Source organism: Mastigoproctus giganteus, chromosome 9 (genome assembly GCF_048544385.1).
Source record: "Mastigoproctus giganteus isolate SK-2022 chromosome 9, ASM4854438v1, whole genome shotgun sequence".
Lineage (NCBI taxonomy): Eukaryota > Metazoa > Arthropoda > Arachnida > Uropygi > Thelyphonidae > Mastigoproctus > Mastigoproctus giganteus.
The window spans coordinates 60,518,438-60,543,018 of record NC_143583.1 but is presented as its reverse complement, the minus strand read 5'-3'; the positions used below and the strand labels follow the sequence as shown (position 1 = coordinate 60,543,018).

At 38.8% G+C, this 24,581-nt stretch overlaps 1 protein-coding gene across 3 annotated transcripts in view; it reads right to left on the bottom strand.

Annotated features, from left to right (window-relative positions):
* Vps16A (vacuolar protein sorting 16) overlaps positions 1–24,581 on the bottom strand; it is a 489,369-nt gene that overhangs the window by 19,253 nt on the left and 445,535 nt on the right. For all 3 annotated transcript variants that reach the window (XM_090381825.1, XM_090381827.1, XM_090381826.1), the window contains one exon: positions 14,894–14,990. In XM_090381825.1, the coding sequence (XP_090237951.1) occupies positions 14,894–14,990 (97 nt within the window). The remainder of the gene's footprint in view (positions 1–14,893; positions 14,991–24,581) is intronic.

Genomic DNA, 24,581 nt, shown 5'->3' with positions numbered 1-24,581 from the left:
CTTCCAGGTACTGCTCTGGCCTTCAAATCCTCCAGACATCAATCCCATCGAGCATCTGTGGTTTGTGTTGGAACAGCAACTCCGATCTGCACCATCTGAACCATTGACCTTCCAGGAGTTAAAGAATTTGCTGGTTACGTGTTGGTACCAGATACCAAAAGACACATTTAGAAACCTTGTAGTGTCCATGCCTCGCTGGGTACGAGCTGTTTTGGCTGCACGTGGAGGACCAACATCGTATTAGGTAGGTGGTCATAATGTTTTGGCTCATTGGTGTAAGCAGTGCAGAATTGGAATTTGGGAAGTACAGAAAGGATAGACTGGGTAGGAAGGGAGAAAGGGTTATGTTGTTAGTTAAGAAACACACAAAATCAAAGGTAGTGCTTCCAGTTGATATGGGTGGACAGTTGAGTCAGTTTGCTGTGACAGAAGCACTGGGAAAGAAAAAATGAGAGTAGGAGTGTGTAATAGGCCTAATGACTCTGATGAGTATAAGGAAAGTTGTGCAGAGAAACAGAGTGGGCCAGTAAATAAGAATGTCTTGTAATGGGGGATTTTAACTTTCCAGATATTGACTGGAACTTATGGGTTCTATTAGGTAATTAGCACACTAGTAAGACTTTTGTGGATTTATTTGAGAATTGTTTTCTACAGAAACATATTCGAGGGACAACCAGAGGGAGTAATACTCTTGATCTGATTATCAGCAGTGATCATTCAGGCATTAAGAATTTGCAGGTAAAGGAACCACTAGGTGACAGTGATTGCAGTAATGTGGGATTTATTTAAAGATGTAACTACCATTAAGGGTAAACGGAAGGGTCTTTGATTTCATAAAGTTGACTACAGTGGTCTCAGGCATTTTCTAAACTCCATTTGGTCGGACCAACTGATGAAGTTAAAAAGAGAAAATCTAAGTGGGAAGCATTCAAGGAATTAGTCTTGGAAGCTATTAGGTTTTTAGCCTTAGAAGAGTTAGAAGAGGCATATGATGCAAGAAAGCAAGCTTATGCAGCATCACCCAAAAAAAAAAAAAAAAACCACTCCCATTTCACTCCTCCGTTCATTCCAAATACCTGTCCAGCACAGCCTTAAATTTATTTAGGCTATCAACTTCCACAACAAAAGATGGAAGTCTGTTCCGCCAATCAACTACCCGCTGGCTAAAGGCAAACTTCTCCACGTCTATTCTACAACTGTCTTTCCTTAATTTGAATTTATGCCCTCTCAGAGGATTATTCTAAAAGGAAGAATTCCATCATCATTGAGCATGCTCAAACCATTCAAGGCTTTATACACCTCAATCAGATCACCGTGCATGTGCCTAGTCTTCAGACACTGTAATCTGCAAAACTTAAGCCTTTCTTTGTAACAGCAACCCTTTATTCCATTCAATAATCTTGTTATCCTTCTCTGTACTCATTCCAAAAGCTCTAGATCGTTCTTAGAATGAGGCCTCCAGACCTGTATACAGTATTCAAAGTGTGGCCTGACTATTGCCTTATACAAGGGGATTATCACTTCCTCATCCCTGCTAGAAAAATTCCCGTATATCATCGACAAGACGACATGAGATACTCTTGCAGACCATCTGCACTGCTCAGAAAACTTCACATCTGCCTGCACAGTTACCCCCAGGTCTTTTTCATTCTCTACCACTGTGAGTGTAGTACCACCGAGTTGATACGTTACTCTGGCATTACTGCTTTCCATATGTAGTACTTTACATTTGCCAATGTTAAACTTCATTTGCCACCTCTCAACCCATCTCCTCAACTTTTCTAGATCCTGTTGCTGCAGCATACTGTCATTAGTGTCCTTAACAACCTTGCCAATCTTCGTATCGTCTGCAAACTTGGACATGAAGCCTGATATACCATCATCAATATCATTTATAAATACAGAAAACAACAATGGATCCAACACTGAACCTTGATGGACTCCACAAATAATATTAGTCCATGAAGAGCAGTGTCCATTGATTACCACTCTGTCTTCTCCCACTCAACCATCCCTTTATCTCTAGCAGCAATTTGCCTCGAATGCCACACTGCTCCAATTTGTGCAGCAGTCTTCCATATCAAAAGATCCAAATACATGATATCACAGTTATTCCCTGCATCCAGTTCTTTTGTGACCACATCATAATATCCAATCAAATCGGTCAGACAAGACTTCCCCTTAACAAAACCATGCTGTGTCCGAGCTATAACTGAAGTCTTGTCTAGATGATCCTGCAGTGCTTCTTTAACCAACCCCGGGGGCTCACATCTAGTGAGTATGGGCTTGGCACACCCAGGGTCCTGAGCTGGATATCATCATTCTTCTCTTTCTTGGTGATTCCCGTCTAATTTTGACACACACACACACACATACACACTCTCTCTCTCTCTCTCTCTCTCTCTCTCTCTCTCCCTCACAGGGTTGCTGGGAACTGTTTTTTTTTTTTTTTTTTTCCCCCTGGTGCAGCATAAGCCTCAGGCTTCCTTGCATCATATGGATATTAATAATAAAATAAAATAATAATAATTTCCCTAGAACAGAAGTTAAACTAACAGGTCTATAATTACTTGTGTCGCCCTTTGATCCTCCTTTGTGAATTGGAGTCACATTTGCATATCTCAAGTCCATGGGTATCTCCCCCGATTTCAAGGAAGCTCTCATAATTATGGAAAAGGGTTTGCATACTTCTTTTGCTGCCTCCTCTAATATAATTGGATAGATGCCATCCACCCTGCGTGCCTTTCTTATGTTTATCTTCAACAATTTCTCCTCCGCTTTCCTCTCAGTTATTACAAAATTTTCAAAATTTATTACAGAATTAGGGTTGAATTTGAAAGTGTCTGCAATTCTGCCCAGACACGATAGGAGGGAGTATATGATGAGAGCCTTGTCGATCAATTCGACCCTGGAAAGATTGTGCAAGGCTCAAGGGGTAGAATTTTTTTCAGCTTGGTCTGTACTTGTTAACAGAACAGACTGCTTCTACAGGGATGGGATACACTTAAATACAAAGGGTGCAAGAATATTTGCTGATGCTATTCCTTTGCTGCCTCCTTTAATATAAATGGATAGAACCCGTCTACCCCGGGTGCCTTTTTTATGTTTATCTTCAACAATTTCTCCTCCACTTTCCTCTCAGTTATTACTTGTTTTGTTTGTTTGTTTGTTATTTGGTTTTCAGGAGCATTAGCAACTACGCTGGGAATATGCAGTGGTCATTCCCTGACCTTTCTGCATCTTCCATATTTGGTGGTGACGGGCGCAAACCCCTGTCTAATCAAGAAGCGTGTGCTACGCACTGCTGCTCCTTCCCACCCGACTACCGAGGCATCCGCCTCAGTAAATACAAAATCATTTAGCTCACTGACAGAGTTTAACTCACCTCTAGCATTCCCCTCCCTGAATAACTCCTCATGGGTGAATGTAGTTGCAAAATACTGATTTAGTTTGTTAGCCACCTGAGCAGGATCATCAACAGTTGAACCACTGAGATCCAGCGGACCAATCTGATTCATCCGTTTCATTCTATTGCTTATGTAGGTAAATAACTCTTTGTTTTTCTTTGTATCCTTTGCCAAAGATTTCTCATAATCTGCCTTTGCCTGCCTAACCTCCTTTGTGACTTGTTTACGGACCAGCTTATCATATCATAGGCTTCCATTAGGGCTTGCAAACCAGTTTTATAAACCGGTTAAATCCGGTTTTCATATTGAGTTGTTAAAACCGAAACCGAGCTTCTAAAACCGGATTCGAATATTTTTTTAGTTAGCTCTCGAATATAGTTTTTTGTTACTCCCATTTTCTTTTGTTTGTTTGTTTGTCTGGATCGTTCAACTGCTTTATGTTTTAAACATGTTTTTTATTTTATTTTATGTTTAGGTACGAATCTCATGGGCAAGTGGCCCAAATCTAGGAGGTGTATCTTTTATCTTCCCACCTGTATCATGGCACGATGCAGGTGTACTCATTTACGACTGAAAGTGAAAGTGTGTTTAGGGTTAAACGGCACCAGGAGTTTCCCCCCCATCTCCGCGTAGTTTACATTGTGGGTGAACCAGTTGACTGGAAAAGCCAGAGATTTAAAAGTGTGTGGGAATTGTATTTGTGTGGTGTCGTGTACCGGTGTTCATCTGGTCATTTAGCAGCTGGATCCCTGCTGAGGCCCAACGTTGCCCCACTTTCGCCCCGTGGGGGCAGACCAGGAACTCACTTGACTTAAGTTACTCTGGCAGGTCCTGCCGCTTAATTTCCTGAGATTTCAGCGGCTAGAACCTAAAAAAAAAAAAATTTGAAGATATACATATATCAGTGTATATATCTATATCCATGCAGTTGTAATTACTTTGAATGTTTGCATACAGCACATAGCGTCCATTCATTCAAACGGCAGGAGCAGAGCAATGCGTGTGATAGGCCGAGACTGGGCGAAAATTATTTTGGATTTTATTATTTTAGGATGTAGGGCGTTCGCGTCGTATATAGGTAGAGTAGGGGAGAGGAGGCAGAAGGCTGGGGAGGTAAAGGTAGAAGTATGGGGGCGACAGAGTAGATGTCCCCATAGGGTCAGTGAGGCATGTCCATGCCTCACCAGAAGGAAAAGGAGGGTCGGCGGAGAGAGGGGGGAAAGGGTGTCTCCCCTCTTCCCGCCTGGGTTTGGGTTTAAAGTAATCGAGTCAGGTGCTTGATTTTGTTCGCCAATATGACTTGGTGGAAGCGAACTGCACGGTCCAGGTCGGTGTGTTCCTTTGACAAGTCCAGGGTTGTGGTCATTGAAATGGTTGTAAGCCGTGTCCTTTATTCTTAGTAGAGTCGGTTTCCTTGTGGGTTCCACGATGCGGCAGTCATGACACCTAGTCGTTATCAGTTCTCAGCTTGAATTTGTTTTATTGCTGTTGGTCATGGTTTGGTTGTTGTACGATGAGGGTACGACTGAGTGAGTCCGAGCGATAGCATAAAAGAAAATGCTCAACATTTCTCCGTTCCATCTATCTTGTTCGCCAGGCAAGTTATGGAACGCGCCTTATTGATGGTTACCCACTAGAAACAGATTCGCTGAATATTGCATCAAATTTCAATCTTAGAAAGTTTTTTCTTCTTTATTCCTATTAAATTTGCGATCAAATGTTCTCCAAAAAGCAGCTTCACCAAATTTAGCTTTTATGTAATTTTGAAAATGCAATAGATTTAATTGGGAAAGAAAAAAAATTGCAGGTAAATAAATAAAAAATTTCTTTCGTGAAAATTTTGAAACTTGCCTCGTTTAGACTCTTCAATCAGTGCTTGCGGGTGTGACGCATAGTATTGTGCCTTTGTTATCTTCAATATTTTTATTTAAAATTGTCGGTGATATAAATTCCTACTAATTAATATTTATTACTCTTAATATGTCTAAGATGAAATCAAATGTATGGAATTATTTTGCTCAAAAAATGAAGCACAATATTCAAAGATGAAGCACAATATTCGAAATGTCAGAAGATAATGAAGTCGCCTGGAGGATCTACATCATCTTTGATGTTGCATTTAAAGAAATTGCATCAGATTGACATTAAACTAGATAACAGTGAACCTCTCGTAAAAATGGTAAGAACATTAGAAAACTTTATCGTTAAAAAATCTATGGAAGAAGAGATTTCAAAATTAGCTGCTTTAGATGGATTTTCTTTTAATTCAATTGCCAAGAGTGAGTTTATACAATCAAGCCTTCACCTTCAGAGAAATAAATACGATAAATTACCACCAGCCTCAATGAATGGAATTAAAAATATGGTTCTTAATTATTATAAAACTAAGAAAGAAGAACTCATTCAGCATTTCAAAAATTCATTGCTTTTGGGTGCACGGTATTCATTGACTCTAGACGAATATACGTTTATACAAAATAAAAGGTACATGAATATAAATGTGCATTCAAAAGACAATCATTGGTCGTTAGGTCTTATTGAGATTAATGGTTCACTTGATGGCAGAAGAACTGAGCAAATTGTGAATGGATACTTGAGGGAATTTGGTTTGAATTTCGATGAGAATATTGTTGCCTGCACCACCGATGGAGCAGCAGTGATGATTAAGTTTGGCAAGCAAATTACGCCTAATCATCAACAATGTATAGCCCATTGTATACATCTGTCAGTTATAGATGTACTTTATGAAAAAGCAATTAATTATGGTGCCACAGTCTCTGAGTCTCCCAAAGACAATGAAGAAAGTAGTGATGATGAAGAAGTTGAAGAAAGACAGCAAGGCATGCTTTATCAAACCGACTTTACTGATGAGCTCAATTATTTCTTCAATCCAATGGTCAATATTGCACAAACTATTAACAAAGTCAGAAAAATTTGCAAGCTTTTTCGAAAATCGCCTACCAAAAATGACATATTACAAAATTTTTTAAAGCAAAATTTAATGGGAAAGAATATAAACTTATATTAAATTGCAAGACTAGATGGGATAGCACAATCTATATGATTGAGAGATTTTTGAAATTGAAAAATTGCATTCCAAATGCTCTGTATGTATTCCAAATGTGCAGTACTGTCAACTGAAGCTGTGTCTGATGATGACTGGAAAACACTTGAATTGCTACGTGAAACTTTGCGACCAGTTGAAATGATTCTGAAGGCTATAACCTCAGAAGATACAGACTTACTTAAAGCAGAGTCTTCAATAGAATTTCTGCTTGCTAAGCTTGATACAGCAGAAAACCCATTTGCTTTAAAGTTTCACCAAAGCCTTTTGCAGCATTACAATGCAAGACAAAATTGCCCAACTGTGGCTTTGCTGAGCTATCTACACAAACCCAAAAAGTTTAGGAAAGAAGATTCAGGTTCCAGAACTTTTGATTTTCCAAGTAAGTAGGTTTGGAAAAAGCACGCTGAAGAGATTTATCAAAGATTATTTGCAAAACATTCTGAAGGAGCCTTAGCGTTGAATGAAGAAACTGAAAATAAACGAACTGTTCTTTTGAAGAAAACAAAGACTCGTCTAGTTCCAATGTTGGAGATACACTCATGCGAGAGTATGATAGTGTAATAAAGAGATTAACTGAAGAGCCTTCAAAATATCCGAGTGAATTGGAAATCAGCAAAGAATTTAAAATTTTGGAGGCAACTAGCAGTAGAAGTGAAAAGCTGGAGAAAGTTTATAGAGCACTGCTGACCATTAAACCAACAAGTGTCCAATCTGAGAGAGTGTTTTCGATCACTGGTCTCTTTAACACAAAAATAAGGTCAAGTCTATCAGGAAAAATGCTTAATATACTGTGTTTTTTAAATGATCATTTTCAGAAAAACCTGAGCAATAAATAATAAAGTAATTTCCCCAAGCTGTTTTTTTTTTTCACAAGATAAAATAAATACCTCTGTTATAAGCTTTTAATTATTTTTCTTAAGTCTGAGAAAATCGGTTTTAAAACCGGTTTTAAGAGTAAACTTCGGTTAAACTCGGTTTTGAAATTTCTCGGTTTTATGCAAGCCCTAGCTTCCATATCACCCTTTAATTTATATGTATCCCATGCATTTTTCTTCTCTGCCATATGTCTCATTAGTTCTTCTGACATCCATTTAAGCCTAAACTTTGAACAATATTTCTTAGTTGGCATGTAAAGCCTAGTAGCTTCCAAGATAAATTCTTTGAATGCTTCCCATTTTGAATTTGCTGTTGGTACCATCATCAGTTGGTCCCACTGTATAGAATTTAAATACTGTCTCAGACCACCATAGTCACCTTTACGAAAGCAAAAACCCTTCCCTTTACTCTGATGGTAGTTACCTCTTTGAGTAAATCCCACTTCAGCACACTGTGATCACTTCCACCTAGTGGTTGCTTTATCTGAAGATTCTTAATGCATGAAGAATCACTATTGATAATCAGATCAAGAATTTTACTCCCTATAATTGTCTCCCAAACATGCTGATGTAGAAAACAATCATCGAATAAATCCACAAAAGCCTTGCTGGTGTGTGAGTGACCAACCCACAAATTCCAGTCAAAATCTGGGAAATTAAAATCCCCCTTTATAGGACTCTGTGATTTACTGGCCCACTCTATTTCCCTGTACAGTTTCTTATTATACTCATCAGAGTCATTAGGCCTATAACACACTCCTACTCTCAATTTTGATCTCCCCAATGCTTAGGTCAAACCAAACTGACTCGACACTGCACTGTCCAGCGATGTTGACTGGCTTCACTTGCTTGGATTTTATGTGTGTCTTAACTAATAGCATAACCCCTCCTCCCTTCCTATCCTGTCTATCCTTCCTGTACACACTGTACTCTGCAAATTCCAGTTCTGCATTCCTTATATCTGTGTGACACCATGTCTCTGATATCCCAACAATATCTGCCTTTGATGTTTTGAGCAATACCTCAAATTCATCAAATTTATTTACCAAACTCCTAGCATTGGTGTACATGCACCTGTTCCTATTCTTAGCTACCCTAACACAACTCATGTGTTCACTTGTACCGCAATGACTCCCAGCAGTCTCTGAAATCCCCTGCATCTTGTTTTCCAGGCTGCTGCTCATTCCAATAGAAGTAGTGCAAGAATCACTTTCACCTCTGCCAGTGGCTACTGTTAATCTATCAGTCCGTGTTACCCCCCCCAAAGCTAGCAGTTTCCGACCAAATTTATCGACAAGGCTTTCATCATATACTCTCTCTCTCCTATCGTGTCTGGGCAGAATTGCAGATACTTTCAAATTCAACCCTAATTCCCAGCTTTTTTTCAACAGCGACCTGTACTTGTTAAGTAATTCCACCAGTCTCCTACTCTTAATATCATTAGTGCCAACATGTACAACAATATCACCTTTTGTGCCCTTAAAACATGATATCTGCTCTACAATGTCATCAACCTTTGCCCCTGGCAGACATACCCTGGTCCTCCCAAATTGTCCTGTTCCACCTATCCTTTTCACACAATATGTTCCCTGTTTCCCTGACAATAGAGTCACCGACAACTACTAGTTCCTGTGGGACCAGTACATTCTATCTTGGAGGTTGCCGCTGTGTTGCGTGATGATCTAGTGCAAGCTCTGTCGTTGATGTGGGCAGCTAAGAGCTTGATGGGGCCCCTCAATTTAGATCCTTCAAGGGCATCCACCCTGTCTTTCAAGCTGGAAGCGGAAGAATCCCAATAGCATTGAGCCATTCAAGGCCTTATACTCCTCAATCAGATTACAATGCTTTAGCCTAGTCTCCAGAAGCTGCAATCTGCAGAACTGAAGCATTTCTTGGTATGAATGTCCCTTAGTTCCTCTCACTAATCTCGTTGCCCTTCTCTGTACTGTTCTAGCAACTCTATATTTTTCCTAAAATGAGGCCTCCAGACCTGTATGCAGTACTCAAGGTGTGTCCTGACTATTGCCTTATACAGAGGGAAAATAACCTCCTTATCCCTGCTAGCAAAATTCCTGTCAATAATAATTGACAAGACCCTATGACCTGCTCTGGCAGCCTGTGCACTGCTTAAAAAACTTCATTCTGACTGCATAATTACCCCCAGGTCTTTTTCATTCTCCATGTAGTTCATAGGATAACCCTTAGAACTCAAAAATTTAGTTACTTTTCTTCAAACCCTCTCACAAGTTTCCTTTTTAGGTACAGCCTACATTATACCAAAAGAAATCTCACCACAATTTTATATAGAGGAATAGTAAAGTCCTTCTACCTTATGGCACAGGTCGTATTGATCATTAATGATACACTTTGAGACTTCCTGGCCGCCTGCTTACACTGTGAATAAACTTAATATCTACCTGTGTCATAACCCACAAATTTTCTCATCCTGATCTGCCTTTAATTCTTTAGTCTGTTTCAGATTCAAGCCCCAAATATCACCCTTGGATTTCTTTTCCATAAATACAAAACCTTACATCAGAATTAAAATTTCAGTTAACATTTTACTGATCTATATGTGCAGAGACAAGCTGCAAGTTGATGACAAGCCAGTAAGCTTCAAAACAACAGCTGTCCTGGCGGGGGGGTGACAGATTTTTGAATGTATAGTAGGTTTGCCTTTACCGTTGATACTACACAATTTAAAAAAAATATTTGAAAATTAGGCAGAACCATGAATAAATAAGTATATGTCCATAAGCCTACGCATGAGCCACTACACACAATACCTGACAAAACATGTCAGAAAATTTATTTCCCCTATTGTGGCTGCAGCACAATGGCAGACAGTTGCATTTTGCCCTAACTCATAATATTTTTTCAGCATGACTTTGTACTTTTCAATTAAGCTCTCAGATCACAAATTAGTATCCAAACTGAATTAGTTCCTTTAAGATTTAACAACTGGTTACTTACATGGTTGATTGTTGCACCAGGTAGATCCATTAGAGTTCTATTCCATCAATCTTTATTGCAAAATATATTCCTAGTTTCACTAGCAATTTAGTTCCCTAAGATTTCCTCCTGCTCAACCAAAACAGTCTACTTACGATAATTCATATCTGGGGCCTGAATCAGAAGTGCATACTCTAGAATATTACTGTCAGTTGAATTCCTGTGTACTTTCAACCCTCACTAAAAGTATCATCACCACCTCAAACAATCGTTTGTTTGTTTGTTATTTGGTTTTTAGGAGCATTAGCAACTAAGGCCATATTGCTCGGGGATATGCGGTGGTCATTCCCTGACCTTTCCGCATCCTCCGTATTTGGTGGTGACGGGCTCGAACCCTGGTCTAATCAAGAAGCGTGTGCTACACACTGCTGCTCCTTCCCACCTGGCTACGGAGGCGCCCCTCAAACGATCAAAAACATTATTTAATCTACACAAATTCTTAGATACGAGTGTAATTAAATGGAATTTTTAAGCTTAATTAAAAATTCTAACTAGGCAACAAATTACAATTGTTTGAAATCAAGCAACTGCTAAATGGTATAATCCCAAGGTGTACATCTTAAGATACTAGAATTCACAACTTTGAACTATCATTTTTGGGTATAAAATTCCACTTTGCCATAAAATTTTATTCTAAATAATTTTACTGTATAATTTTTCAGTATTTTAACTTGTAAGTACTGTTTCTAATTAAAAATAATCCAGTCTGTATGTGAAAAATAAAGCAACTTATAATAATGGAAAAATATGTGAAAAATAAAGCAACTTATAATAATGGATTGCATGTATATCATGCAATACATTAATTATTTTATTTGTGTTGTACATATTGGGTGCAGCCCATTCTGTAGATAGCTTTGAGAAAACAGATTTGATACTTGCATCAATCACATATTGTGGAGAAACATCACCCAATTTGCCTTTGCATTGGACTAATCCAAAAAGAACTGTGTTGAATATACAGCTTTTCCAGCGGAGGAGTATATTTAAAGTGTATGCCACTATCCCAACCCTGATTTCTTTTTTTTTGGTGGGGAGGTAAGTATTGCAAAGACCAGAACAATTCAGCAACAAGATATACCCACAATATGTGAGATGCAAGAAGGTGCAGTAAATAAAATGGACATAATAAAGTTCCGGGTAAAAGCCTCAAGCTATAAAATCTATAAAAAGTCATTGTATGTGTTAGGTATAACCTCCTTCTGTTTTAGCATACTGAATTTTTTAAAATTGTCTTAAATTAACAAATGGTATCAAATTTATCTACTTACTGCACCATCCTGCATCACATCTACTGAAGATATATCTTGTCACTGGGTTGTTCAAGTCTTCACAATGACGACCTGCCCACTAATGAGATCCCAACAAGGAATTGCAACCCAGGTCTTGACAGTGACATACGCTTTTAATAAAAAGTAATATACACTGAGAGCACAGAATTCATGGGATACCTGGTTCATGGGCAATGTGATGCTGTCACCCCTCTCGCTAGTGGATGAACCCATGGCTTGGCAGGCATACAGAGGTGCAATGCATTACTGCATTCACATGCACAGTAATTCAATGTCAGTATGGATAAACATTGTGATTTAACCAACATGAAAGAGGGATGATAGCGGGTGCCTGATGCATGGGTTACTCTATCGAGGAGGTGGTACAGAAATTGCGCTATCCCCATTTGACAGTATCAAGAGTGTATCAGGAATACGCCATTTCCAGAAAATAACATCTCATAGTGGACAGCGCTATGAGCAGAGAAAGGTAGTGGATGAAGTGGCCATTGACATCTTTCTCGCATTATTTCAGCCAACCAGAGAGCAACAGTGGCACAAATTACAAATTACTGCTATTTTCAATGAGGGAGATGTCAGAAACATCTCTACAAGACCAACAGGCGATCATTAACCACAATAGGTAATGAGAGCCGCTGACTCACCAGAGTCCCACTGCTAACACCACGACATAGGACTCTACACCTCAGCTGGACAAAAGAACATCGACACTGGACCTTGGATGATTGGAGATGGGTCTCCTGGTTCGATGAGTCCTGTTTCCAGTTATTTCAAGTGGACAGGAAGGTGTGCATCTGGCGGAAACCCCATAAAGCTATGCACCCGTCATGTCAACAAGGAACTGTTCAGGCAGGTGGATGGTCGGTAATGGTCTGGGGCGTATTCAACTGGCACATGTTGGGACCTCTGGTACGTCTAGATGCATCTCTGAATGGTCCAGGTTATATGCCCATCACTGCAGACCAATTGCATTCCTTCATGGTCATCGTGCACCCACAGGGAAATGGACTCTTCCAGCAGGACAATGTGCCTCCCACAGAGCCGTGGTGACTAGAACATGGTTCAAAGAGCATTCCACAGATTTTATCATCATGGAATGGCCTTCCCGTTCACCGGACATGAACCGAGTGGAGCATCTTTGGGATGCTGTGGAAAGGTCCAGTCGAGCCTTGGCTCCTCCACCCAGGAATGCGACAGAATTATGGACAGCGATGCAGCAAGCATGGATGGAAATACTTGTGGAATGCTTTCATCAACTAGTGGACTCAATGGCTCTTGCTGTGTGACTGCCCTTATCCAGGTGAAAGGTGGTCCAACCTGTTACTAGGTAGGTATCCCATGATTTCTGTCCACTCTCCACTGGAGCTGTGATTTTTTTTTAGAACACTGCAATACCAAGGCAATTTTTGACCAAGTGCCTCCACAATATGAGATCAATGTACTAAGTAGCAAACATTTTGCTATGTAGAGAAAGAGGCTATGCTCAACATGTGCAATGACTTTTTAGCTTTTGCCCTGAACTTAATTATTCTATTTGCATTATGATTTAACATAACATATTAGAAGACGAAATGCACAAGGCATAATTCCTAATTGGTTTAGGTAATTGACTATATAATATCAGTGTAGATACACCACAGTTAACCCATAAATTTGAACTACGTATGTAGTGTAAAAGGCATCGTTTTAATTGTATCTCATATTGTGGATACCTTCACAATGAGATAACTGGTATTGCACTATTTCAAATAAATAACGCTTCTCTAGTAGAGAAGTCTACTGATATTTATTTTCAGAGGATACCACCACCCAGACGATCGTTTTCGAAGCTAGTGGGCTTCATCATCAGTGGGCGGGCAGGTACCCTGGTAATGCAACATGCCATCACAGTTGCAATGTTATTTCCACAGTATGATTTCAGTTATTACAAAATTTTCAAAATTTAAAGAAGAAGTTGCTGTTGTTGCAATTTGAAGAAGTTGCTGTTGTTGTTTTTTGGTTTTTAGGAACATTAGCAACTAAGGCCATATTGCTCCGGCCATATGTGGTGGTCATTTACTGACCTTTCCACATCCTCCGTATTTGGTGGTCACGGGCTCGATCCGCGGTCTAATCAAGAAGCGTGCACTATGCACTGCTGCTCCTGCCCACCTAGCTACGGAGGTGCCCTGATGCCAAAGGGTATTGGTAATAATGTATTAGAAGACAAAATGCACAAGGCATAATTCCTTATGGGTTTAGGTAATTAACCATATAATATCGTAGTCTTCTCTACTTTATTAACTATAAAGTAGAGAAGACTAATAACAGTAGTCTTTTCTACTAGAGAATCGTTATTTATTTGAAGTAGTGCAATACCAGCTATCTCGTTGTGAAGGCACTCCACAATATGAGATACAATTAAAACGATGCCTTTTACACTACATATGTAGTTCAAATTTATGGGTTAACTATGGTGTATCTACACTGACATTATATAGTTAATTTAACATAACTTAAAATTGCAAATAAACAGAATATCTGAATTACTTTTAGGTTTATAAGTTTCTATCTCTGCAATACCTTTAAGAACAGAGGCATTTTTCCCTCCCCTCGGTGGAGGAGTTGATATTAATAAAAGCAATATGATATATGTCAAATAATTTGTGTTGTTAATACTTAAAATTGGGTATACCTAATTTATATTGATAAATGCTATGCTAATCCTACACTGAATTTTATAGGACTGTTACTCCAATAATAGCCATTATTAAAGTACTGATTCTTGTATTCTCTTTATTTATGCTCTTTACCAAAGATAACCACCACTCAACATACTCTTGGTACTGTCTACACTGATAGTGTGTTCCCTAAGTTGTGAAGAGGAGGGATGCATTAGTTGCATGTGCACAAAAGAATTCATATTGAATTCTTCTGTGCAGTCCTCATCTCTTTTGGCGGCCTCATCGAATTTTATCGTGGAAAATACATTGGCAACCTTCCTGGATGTAGAGACTTAGTACTATGCTTTAAAGCCCTTAAATTTTAATCCAATGATAGCAGGTGCCCGACGCACGGGTTACTCTATCTAGGAGGTGGTACAGAAATTGCACTTTCCCCATTTGACTGTATCAAGAGTGTAACAGGAATATGCCATTGCTGGAAAATAACATCTCATGTTATTTTCCGGAAAATAACATCTCACAAAAAAGTCTACCTAAATGTTAATGAAATAATAGAAATAATATATTCAAATACTACCTCATAACCAACAGGAGATTTCTTAGATTTAGAAAATTTTTCCAACTCTAACCATAGTCCATTTTCAGAAAGGACAGTAATCTTCAGCCACCAATATCTGAAAGATAAAAAAATTTACTAATTAAAAATACACATAATACACTTTTAAGACATACATTTAGGATAAGTATTTGATATAACTTAATTATAGGCCTCCATAGCCAAGTGGTCAGGAGCGGGAGTGCAGTAGCACACGCTCTTTGAGTAGACCGGGGTTCAAGCCCCTGACTGCTGAATACAGTCGATCTGCCAACCCGCACTGGACCAGCGTGGCAGATTATGGTCCATTTCCCTCAGCATGAATTGTTGAGGAGGCTTCCATCCTGCAGTGGGTTGATAATGGCTGCACTTTACTTTTTTTTTACTTTATACAGCTAATCACTACTTAATATTCTGTCAGTTAATGTTTCTTAATGTTATCCAGAAGGAACTATATCCTATATTCATGATTATCCAAACTACTTTGTGCAGAGATAATCTTTATCTTAATCAGGGATGTGGAGCCGGAATCGGAGCCTGGAGCCAGAGGTTTCTATGGAGCTAGAGCCAGTAAAAAAAAAAAACTGGCTCTGTTGCTCCAACTAACTTGGTCAGTCATAATCATGAGGTTGGCACATATATTATATGCTTTGATGCTTCATGGTGTTCATTTCCCTGTTCTTTTTGTTTACTATTTTTTTATGTCAAAACCAGTGAGTGGTTTTCAAATAATGCACATGTTATTTTCTCAAAATGTCAAATGTGTGCAAGCCCTCTACAATGAACAAAGGATCTAGAAGAAAGTTTAATGTATTTTAATACTTCAGGGTGACTTAAGATGATAAATAATATATTTGCACATGCCAAGTGAATGACACTGATGGAGAGATTTTGACTTGTGGAGCAAAAATTAGTAAAACTTTGACCAATAAAATCAATGTTTCAACATATGCCCAACATACAAGTGAATACCTTCATCAACTAGTGGCCGACAGGGCTAGCTGGGTGGGTAAAGTGCCTGCCTGGCAACCCAAAGGTCGCGGGTTCGAATCCCGCCTCAGGCTTGGATCAAAGTACTGCAAAAACCTTGGGAGGTGCATTATGGCCACAGAAGCCGATGCACCAACAACTACAAAAAAAAAAAAAAAAAAAAAAATATCAACTAGTGAAAGGCATTCTGCAAGAGTTTGAAATAAGAAAACATCATTTACTGAACATTGTGACTAATAATGCCTCCAACATGTCAAGTACCATTGAGAAGTTAAATAAAGACCAAGAGAGAGGTGATTCAATAACAGATGATGAGAGTGAAAGAGATGATGAAAGTGGTGAGACTCCAAAATTAGAACCTGATGATGATGATGTAGAAGCAGGACTGGATTTAAGTGACATCATGGATAAAAAATTTCAAGCCTCTCGAGAGTCCAGCACATGCATTGTGGCATTGATATATTACAGCAAGCAATTCATGATGGCTTAGGAAATAAACATGCAACTGCTCTTGTAAGTAAGGTGAGACAGGTTGCACTAGCTGCTAGAAAGCCAAAAATAGAAGCAATAATTAAACGGCATGCTGGAAAAGTAACAATTTTTATAGAGCTATTCAAAGGTGGGATAGCACATATATGATGATGGACCGCTTACTGGAACTGAAACTCGCAGCCTTCCTGGTGATCACTGCTTCTTGGTCAGAAACAACACACACACGGTATGCAAACACAGCACTACACTCATTTCTGGCCATTCTTCAGAGAGTTTTGTACATCATCACAGAGAACCATGGCTGAGATGAAGTAATGTTTAGTGGCCGCCTTACATAAGACACAACGCATGTCTACATATCCTTATTGACATGGCCAACCCCAAACTAACAATAACAGAAGTACTGTGGGCCCAGGTGCAGAAACTTAAAAACTTGCTTTACCAACCACATACTACTACAAAGAAAATTCAATGTGAAGACTGGTCAGTTCCTAAAGGAATAGAAGCCTCTGATCTACTGCCTCTCCAACGTACATGGTCCCATAGCTGAAAGTGTCATAACCTCCACGGACTTTAAGGAAAAATCTTTATTGGGAAATGATGTAATATTAGTTAGCGTTTACGTTGATCTCAAGTACAGATGTTTATTAGCAGATGGACAACAAAGCAAAGCAAAGGAAGCTTTATGTGATATAACACTCAGAATAAGAAACCCTCAAGAATACCTAGCCCAGGAGATGAAATACAAAGAAATTCATCATCTTCATCATCTAATACTAATTCTAAAGATGAGTTTGACTTTGAAAAGATTATTGACAAACAGCATAGCTGGCTGTCGACTGGAATTAAAAAAAAGGTGTACCACATGAGGAATTATTAAGGTTTGAAAATGGCAGAAGGTTATCAAATTGTTTTGATTACCTTAATGATTTTGTAATAACTGAGAGCAAAGTGGAGGAGAAATTGTTGAAGTTAAACATAAGAAAATCACCTGGGGTGGATGGGATCTATCCAGTTATATTAAAGGAGGCGGCAAAGCAACTAAGCAAACCCTTAGCCATAATTACGAGAGCATCCTTGGACTCAGAGGAGGTTCCCACGGACTGGAGATGTGCAAATATATCCCCAATTCATAAAGGGGGATCGAAGGGTGACACGAGTAATTACAGACCAGTTAGTTTAACTTCTGTTCCGGGTAAAATAATGGAGTCACTGGTTAAAGATGCATTGCAGGATCATCTAGACAAGACTGCAGCAATCATTCAGACACAGCATGGGTTTGTTAAGGGAAAGTCTTGTCTGACAAATTTGATAGGATATTATAATGTGGTTACAAAGGAACTGGATGCAAAAAATAATTTTGATATCATATATTTGGATTACAGGAAAGCTTTTGACACTGTTGCACATGGAAGACTATTGTACAAATTGGAGCAGAATGGTATTAAGGGTAAGTTGCTACAATGGATAAAAGGAGATTAAGAGAAGACAGAGGGTGGTAATCAATGGGTGCTGCTCTTTGTGGAGTCCCACAGGGCTCGGTGTTGGGTCCACTGATATACTGATTCCTGATATACCTTCATCAATGATATTGATGAAGTTATATCAGGCTTAGTGTTGAAATTTGCAGATGATATAAAGGTTGGCAGGGTTGTTAATGACAGTAATGGCAGTGTGCTACTGCAACAGGATCTAGATAATTTGGGCAGATGGGCTAAGAAGTGGCAACTGAAGTTTAACCTTGACAAATGCAAAGTACTGCATATGGGTAGAAGTAACCCCCAGAGAAACATACCAACTGTGTGGTACTACACTTAAGGTGGTAGAAAATGAAAAAGACCTGGGAGTAATTGTGCAGTCAGATATGAAGTTTTCTGAGCAATGCAGACAGGCTGCCAGGGCAGGTCTTGGGGTTTTGTCAATGATATATAGGAATTTTGCTAGCAGGGAAAAGGAGGTGATTGTCCCTCTGTATAAGGCAATGGTCAGGCCATGTCTTGAGTACTGCGTACAGGTCTGGAGGCCTCATTTTATGAAGGATGTAGATTTGCTTGAGCGTGTACAGAGAAGGGCAACAAGATTGGTGAGGGGAATGAAGGGATCCTCTTACCAAGAGAGGCTAAAGTTCTGCAAATTGCAGTGGCTGGAGACTAGGCACCTGCACGGTGATCTGATTGAGGTGTATAAGGCCTTGAATGGGTTGAGCACGCTGAATTCTGATGGGATCCTTCCACTTATTCAGATTACGAACCTAAGAGGGCATAAATTCAAATTAAGAAAGGACAGATGTAGAATAGAGATGCGGAAATTTGCCTTTAGCCAGCGGGTGGTTAATTGCTGGAACAAACTTCCATCTGTCATTGTGGAAGTTGATAGGTTGAATAAATTTAAGGAGAAACTGGACAGGCATTTGGAGGGAATGGTGTGATTTTTTTTTTTTTTTGGCTGATTCTGTATAAGCTCATACACTTGCTTTCTTGCATCACATGCCACTACTACTACTACATGTTATTCCTATTAGTACGTTGACTAAATTCAAGTTAGAAGTATGTGTTCCTCACTGAAGTTGAAAAATTTGATTGACAATCAAAGATGTCAGTAAAAGATGCAATATTAAAATATCCTAAAATCATACGAGATGTTGCACAACTGGTGTTTGCATTGCCCCCTGCTCATGCCAGTGTACAACATTTATTTTCAGCTCTAAAAATCATTAAATCAGATTTGAAAGCATCAATGAAAGAGGACTTGCTTGAGACAATCTTGTTCTTAAGAACAAACTGCTATACATAATTAAAAATTTGAAAATTCAGTTTTTAAGGGAATAAAAGTTAATTTGCATGTTTTTGTAGGGCAAATATAAGCCAATGTTTTTTCCTATAATGCAATAAGTTGTTTTCAATTCATAATTCATTCATTTTTGTTCCTTTTGTTCATTAAATTAAAGGTCAAATTAACTATGTGTTTATAATATAAAGATCATTCCAACAGTGTTTCCATTTGTCAGTTGGGCATGATCATTGCTTACTTCAACAGTTCAAACCCAAATCAAGAATTTGATAAATTGAAGGAGCTGGAGCCAAACGTTTGATAAATTAAAGGAGCCGGAGATGGAGCCGCAAACTTTTCTTCCGGCTGCACAGCCCTGATCTTAATACTAGTGATATGCAGAGATAATCTTTATCTTAATACCAGTTAGGTGGATATGTACTGTGCATGTGTGCATGCACACACTGCCATACCATTAATACATTTATTTACAGAAAAAGTAATGTGTGCTGAAACCTTTAGCCTTTATAAGAACTTTTAGTCTTCATGGCCTTTTCCACCATTCAGCCTTCAATGTGGCAACCAGTTCAGCTTTATTTTTGGCAGTCTCCCTCATACACACATCCCCATTGATCCAACTCATCCCAAGGGTTCTCTACAGGACTGAGGCCACCAATGTGGGCTGACCAGTCCAGCTTTTCAATGCTCATGTCCTCAAACCAATCTGTCAAAACACACCAGCAGTATGACATGGGGCACTGTCTACTGATATTGCTATGGGCTATCCCCCAATGATTGATTGAATTTGATTTTTCGATGCAAAAACAACTGTGATTATACTGGGAAGAAAATTAAAATACTAAAAAAGATAGAGATTCTGGTAGCCTTTAAAAAGGTTACCTAGTCAATCTGTTATATATATATATATATATATATAGTAAAGAATAATTGTATTACGAAGTTAATTAATCATGGGGGTGGAATGTGACTGTACGAAAAGGAAAATAATAGCTTATGGATCAGGGACACTGCATTAGAAAAACGTACCCTACAGCCATAATGTGTGTATATATATATATATATATATATATATAAAGTATATTGTATGTAGAAATGTGAAGAAGATTTTGATTTAAACTTATTGAATATACAGTATACACTGTGAGCTTGACTGAATGATGTAGTGATATATGGTATGAAGAAGACTGAGATTGTGAAAGACCGCAATGTTATCTTATTTTGGTCGCCTTTTCACTTCTTATCTTTATTTTTAATTTCCTGTCTATTTCTTCTTCCTTTTCTTCTTCATACCATATATCGCTACATTCCTTATTCATTCAGTCGAGCTCACAGTGTATACTGTATATTCAATAGGTTTAAATCAAAATCTTCTTCACATTTCTACATACAATATACTTTATATATATATATAAATTAAAAGCAGTATAAGTTTAAACGCAAACTGTCTAATTTAGATACATGTGTATATATTAATAGTTCATAAACACTTAAGAACTGCAGACACATGGTCATTGTCTGATAAAATCTGACTGAGTGTATAAGGCAAAGTCAGATGAGTAAAAGTGGTAAAATATATACTGCGAATAAAGGGAAAATAAACACAATCGATTAAAATATGCTGTATAGATAGAATGGTGTCACAAGACTTGCACATAGGAGGGTCATCTGCCCTCAGCAGGAATGAATGTGTTTGATGACTGTGTCCTATGCGGAGTCCAGCAAGAACAACTTCCTCACTACGATTCCTGTGCAGACTAGACTGCATTGTTTCAATTACAATCTTTATCTGGTATAATATATTTGTTGTCTGTCAATGCCAAAATTCTTGCAATGGGGAATATATTTTGTTGCATATTATTTGCCCATAGTCTGTATAGCGACTGACAGGCAACAAACATTAGTGGAAGCTGCTGAATTGGCTGCAGTGTCAACCAAATCATTTCCCATTATCTCAGTGTGGCTAGGAATCGAGAAGAAACAGATATCAAATTTGTTTTCATAAATAGAATGTATCTTCTGCTGAACCCGACACAGAATTGGATGGATGGTAATTATGTATCAAAGATAATGAAGTCTGTAATACACTCAAAGAATCAGAATATATTATATACCTTTGATACTGACTGGTTTTAATATGATCCAAGTCTAACTCTATAGCATTTAGCTATGCAGCATATATGCTGTATTCAGGAAGAAACTGCTGAGATATTGTAGTGTCTGGAAGGACAACGGCAGAACCAACATATGATTCTGACTTTGGGCCGTCTGTGTAAACTGGCAGTAAGTTGTAGTGTTTAGTTTGGTGTGCTGAATAGAGCTACAGGTAGACAGATGATGGAGTCTCAGACTTTACCCAGTTCTTAAGGTAAAAGTCGCATAACAGAACATGAGCATCAAGGGTGGAAGGGTTTGCTTTGGTATTTGGCAACCTTGTCTACTGTGATGTTAAAATCTCTGAGCAGCTCTTCGACATTAGCATTAGTAGAGGCACGTGACGCAAGAAAGTAAGCTTATACAGCAGCAGCCTAATAAAAAAAAACTCTTCCCATTTCACCGATCCATTCATTCCAAATGTTTGTCTAGTTCTGCATTGAATTAATTTAAGCTATCAACTTCCACAACAACATAGAGGAGTCTGCTGACGAGGCTACTAGAGACGGTCGTTTTCAAAGCCGCTAAGTGGATTTTTGTTAATTATTGATTTGAAATTATTGTTTTTCTAAAACTTTTGATTTAAATTTAGTAGTATAACATTATTTTGTGATTTTCTGATTAATTTGGTGTATTTTACTCGGCCTTGTAATTGCATAAAAGTATCGGTAAAGGTTTCCACGTGTTTCAACTCCGCTAACCGTTCGTAATTTTCCCGCCTTTGTGATACGATATACCGTACTAGATAGCGTTAGTTGAACTTCGTTAGCAGTTAAATTGTACGTTTAAATAAATACATATAACGACTTAGATTACAAACGTAATATAATTAATTTTATTTAACTTAATTAATTATACATATAACCACTTAGGTTACGTAACATAAATAATTAGTAAAAACAAATAATTAATACATAACTTGATACGAAAGTTATATAAAGGGATTTCGCAGATAACACTCGTTACTGAAACGTAAATATTTCGTAGATAACACTCGTTACTGAAACGTAAATATTCCGTAGATAACACTCGTTACTGAAACATAAATATAGCGTTATAACTGTGTTTGGATACAAGTTTAGGATTTAATTTTGTACAGAAATTGAAATTTTATTGAAAGTAAATCTAAATCATGACTCAAACCAGAGCAGCAAAGCAAAGGGCTCAAGCTAATGGGAATGCTGTGGCCCAGGGGAGAACTGAGGGGGGCAGTTGTCCTCTGAATCACAGCCTTGTAAGATGCACTATTTGCTTGATGTTTGCGGAGCAGTCAAGTATGGGACATGATACTGCCATGGGGGATGTCTTTGTGTGTGTGCGATGCAAGGAGTGTAAGGAGATAAGGCGACAACTCAGCGTTGTTATGGGCCTATATGAGAGCTTGAAGGATAGGGTGGATGCCCTCGAAGGATTACAAGTGAGGGGCCCATCAAGCTCTCAGCTGCCCACACCAATGCCAGAGCTTGCACTTGGTCATCGCGAAACACAGCGGCAACCCCCAAGGCAGAATGCGCTGGTCCCAAAGGAACTAGTAGTTGTTGGTGACTCTATTGTCAGGGAAACGGGAAACATGCTTTGTAAAAAGGATAGGTGGAATAGGACCAGGGTATGTCTGCCAGGGGCAAAAGTTGATGACGTTGTAGAGCGGATATCATCTTTTAAGGGCACAAAAGGTGATATAGTTGTACACGTTGGCACTAATGACATTAAGAGTAGGAGACCGGCGGAATTACTTGACAAGTACAGGTCACTGATGAAAAAAAGCCGTGAATTAGGGTTGAAATTGAAAGTGTCTGCAATTCTGCCCAGACACGATAGGAGGGAGTATATGATGAGAGCCCTGTCAATCAATTCGGCCCTGGAAAGATTGTGCAGGGCTCAAGGGGTAGAATTTTTTTCAGCCTGGTCTGTACTTGTTAACAGGAGAGACTGCTTCTACAGGGATGGGATACACTTAAATAGAAAGGGTGCAAGAATGTTTGCTGATGCTATCGAGGCAATGTTAGGTGGGTCGGAAAACTGCTAGATTGGGGGGATACAAGGACTAATAGATTAACAGTAGCCACTGGCAGAGGTGAAAGTGATTCTTGCACTGCTTCTATTGGAATGAGCCGCAGCCTGGAAAATAAGATGCAGGATATTTCAGAGACTGCTGGGAATCATTGGGGTACAAGTAAACACATGGGTTGTGTTAGGGTAGCTAAGAAAAAGAACAGGTGCATGTATACTTGTGTGTACACCAATGCTAGGAGTTTAGTAAATAAATTTGATGAATTTGAGGTATTGCTCAAAACATCAAAGGCAGATATTGTGGGGATTTCAGAGACGTGGTGTCACACAGATATAAGAAATGCAGAACTGGAATTTGGGGAGTACAATGTGTACAGAAAGGATAGACAGGATAGGAAGGGAGGAGGGGTTATGCTATTAATTAAGAAACACATAAAATCCAAGGAAGTGAAGCCAGTCGACATCGCTGGACAGTGCAGTGTCGAGTCAGTTTGGTGTGACATAAGCATTGGGAGATCAAAATTGAGAGTAGGAGTGTGCTATAGGCCTAATGACTCTGATGAGTATAATAAGAAACTGTTCGGAGAAATAGAGTGGGCCAGTAAATCAGAGAGTCTTATAATGGGGGATTTTAATTTCCCAGATATTGACTGGAATTTGGGGGCTGGTCACTCACACAGTAGCAAGGCTTTTGTGGATTTATTGGATGATTGTTTTCTACATCAGCATGTTCGGGAGGCAACTAGAGGGAGTAATACTCTTGATTTGATTATCAGTAGTGATTCTTCATGCATTCAGAATCTGCAGATAAATGAACCACTTGGTGGCAGTGATCACAGTGTGCTGAAGTGGGAGTTACTCAAAGAGGTAACTACCATTAGGGGTAAAGGGAAGGGGTATTGCTTTCGTAAAGGCGACTACAATGGACTGAGACAGTATTTAAATTCTATACAGTGGGATCAACTGATGATATTGCCAACAGCAAATTCAAAATGGGAAGCATTCAAAGAACTTATCGTGGAAGCTACTAGGCTTTACATACCAACTAAGAAATATTGTTCAAGGTTTAGGCCTAAATGGTTGTCAGATGAACTAATGAGGCATATGGCAGAGAAGAAAAATGCATGGGATACATACAAATTAACACGTGACACGGATGCCTATGATAGATACAAGTTGATCTGTAACCAAGTTACAAAGGAGGTTAGGCAGGCGAAGGCAGATTACGAGAGATCCT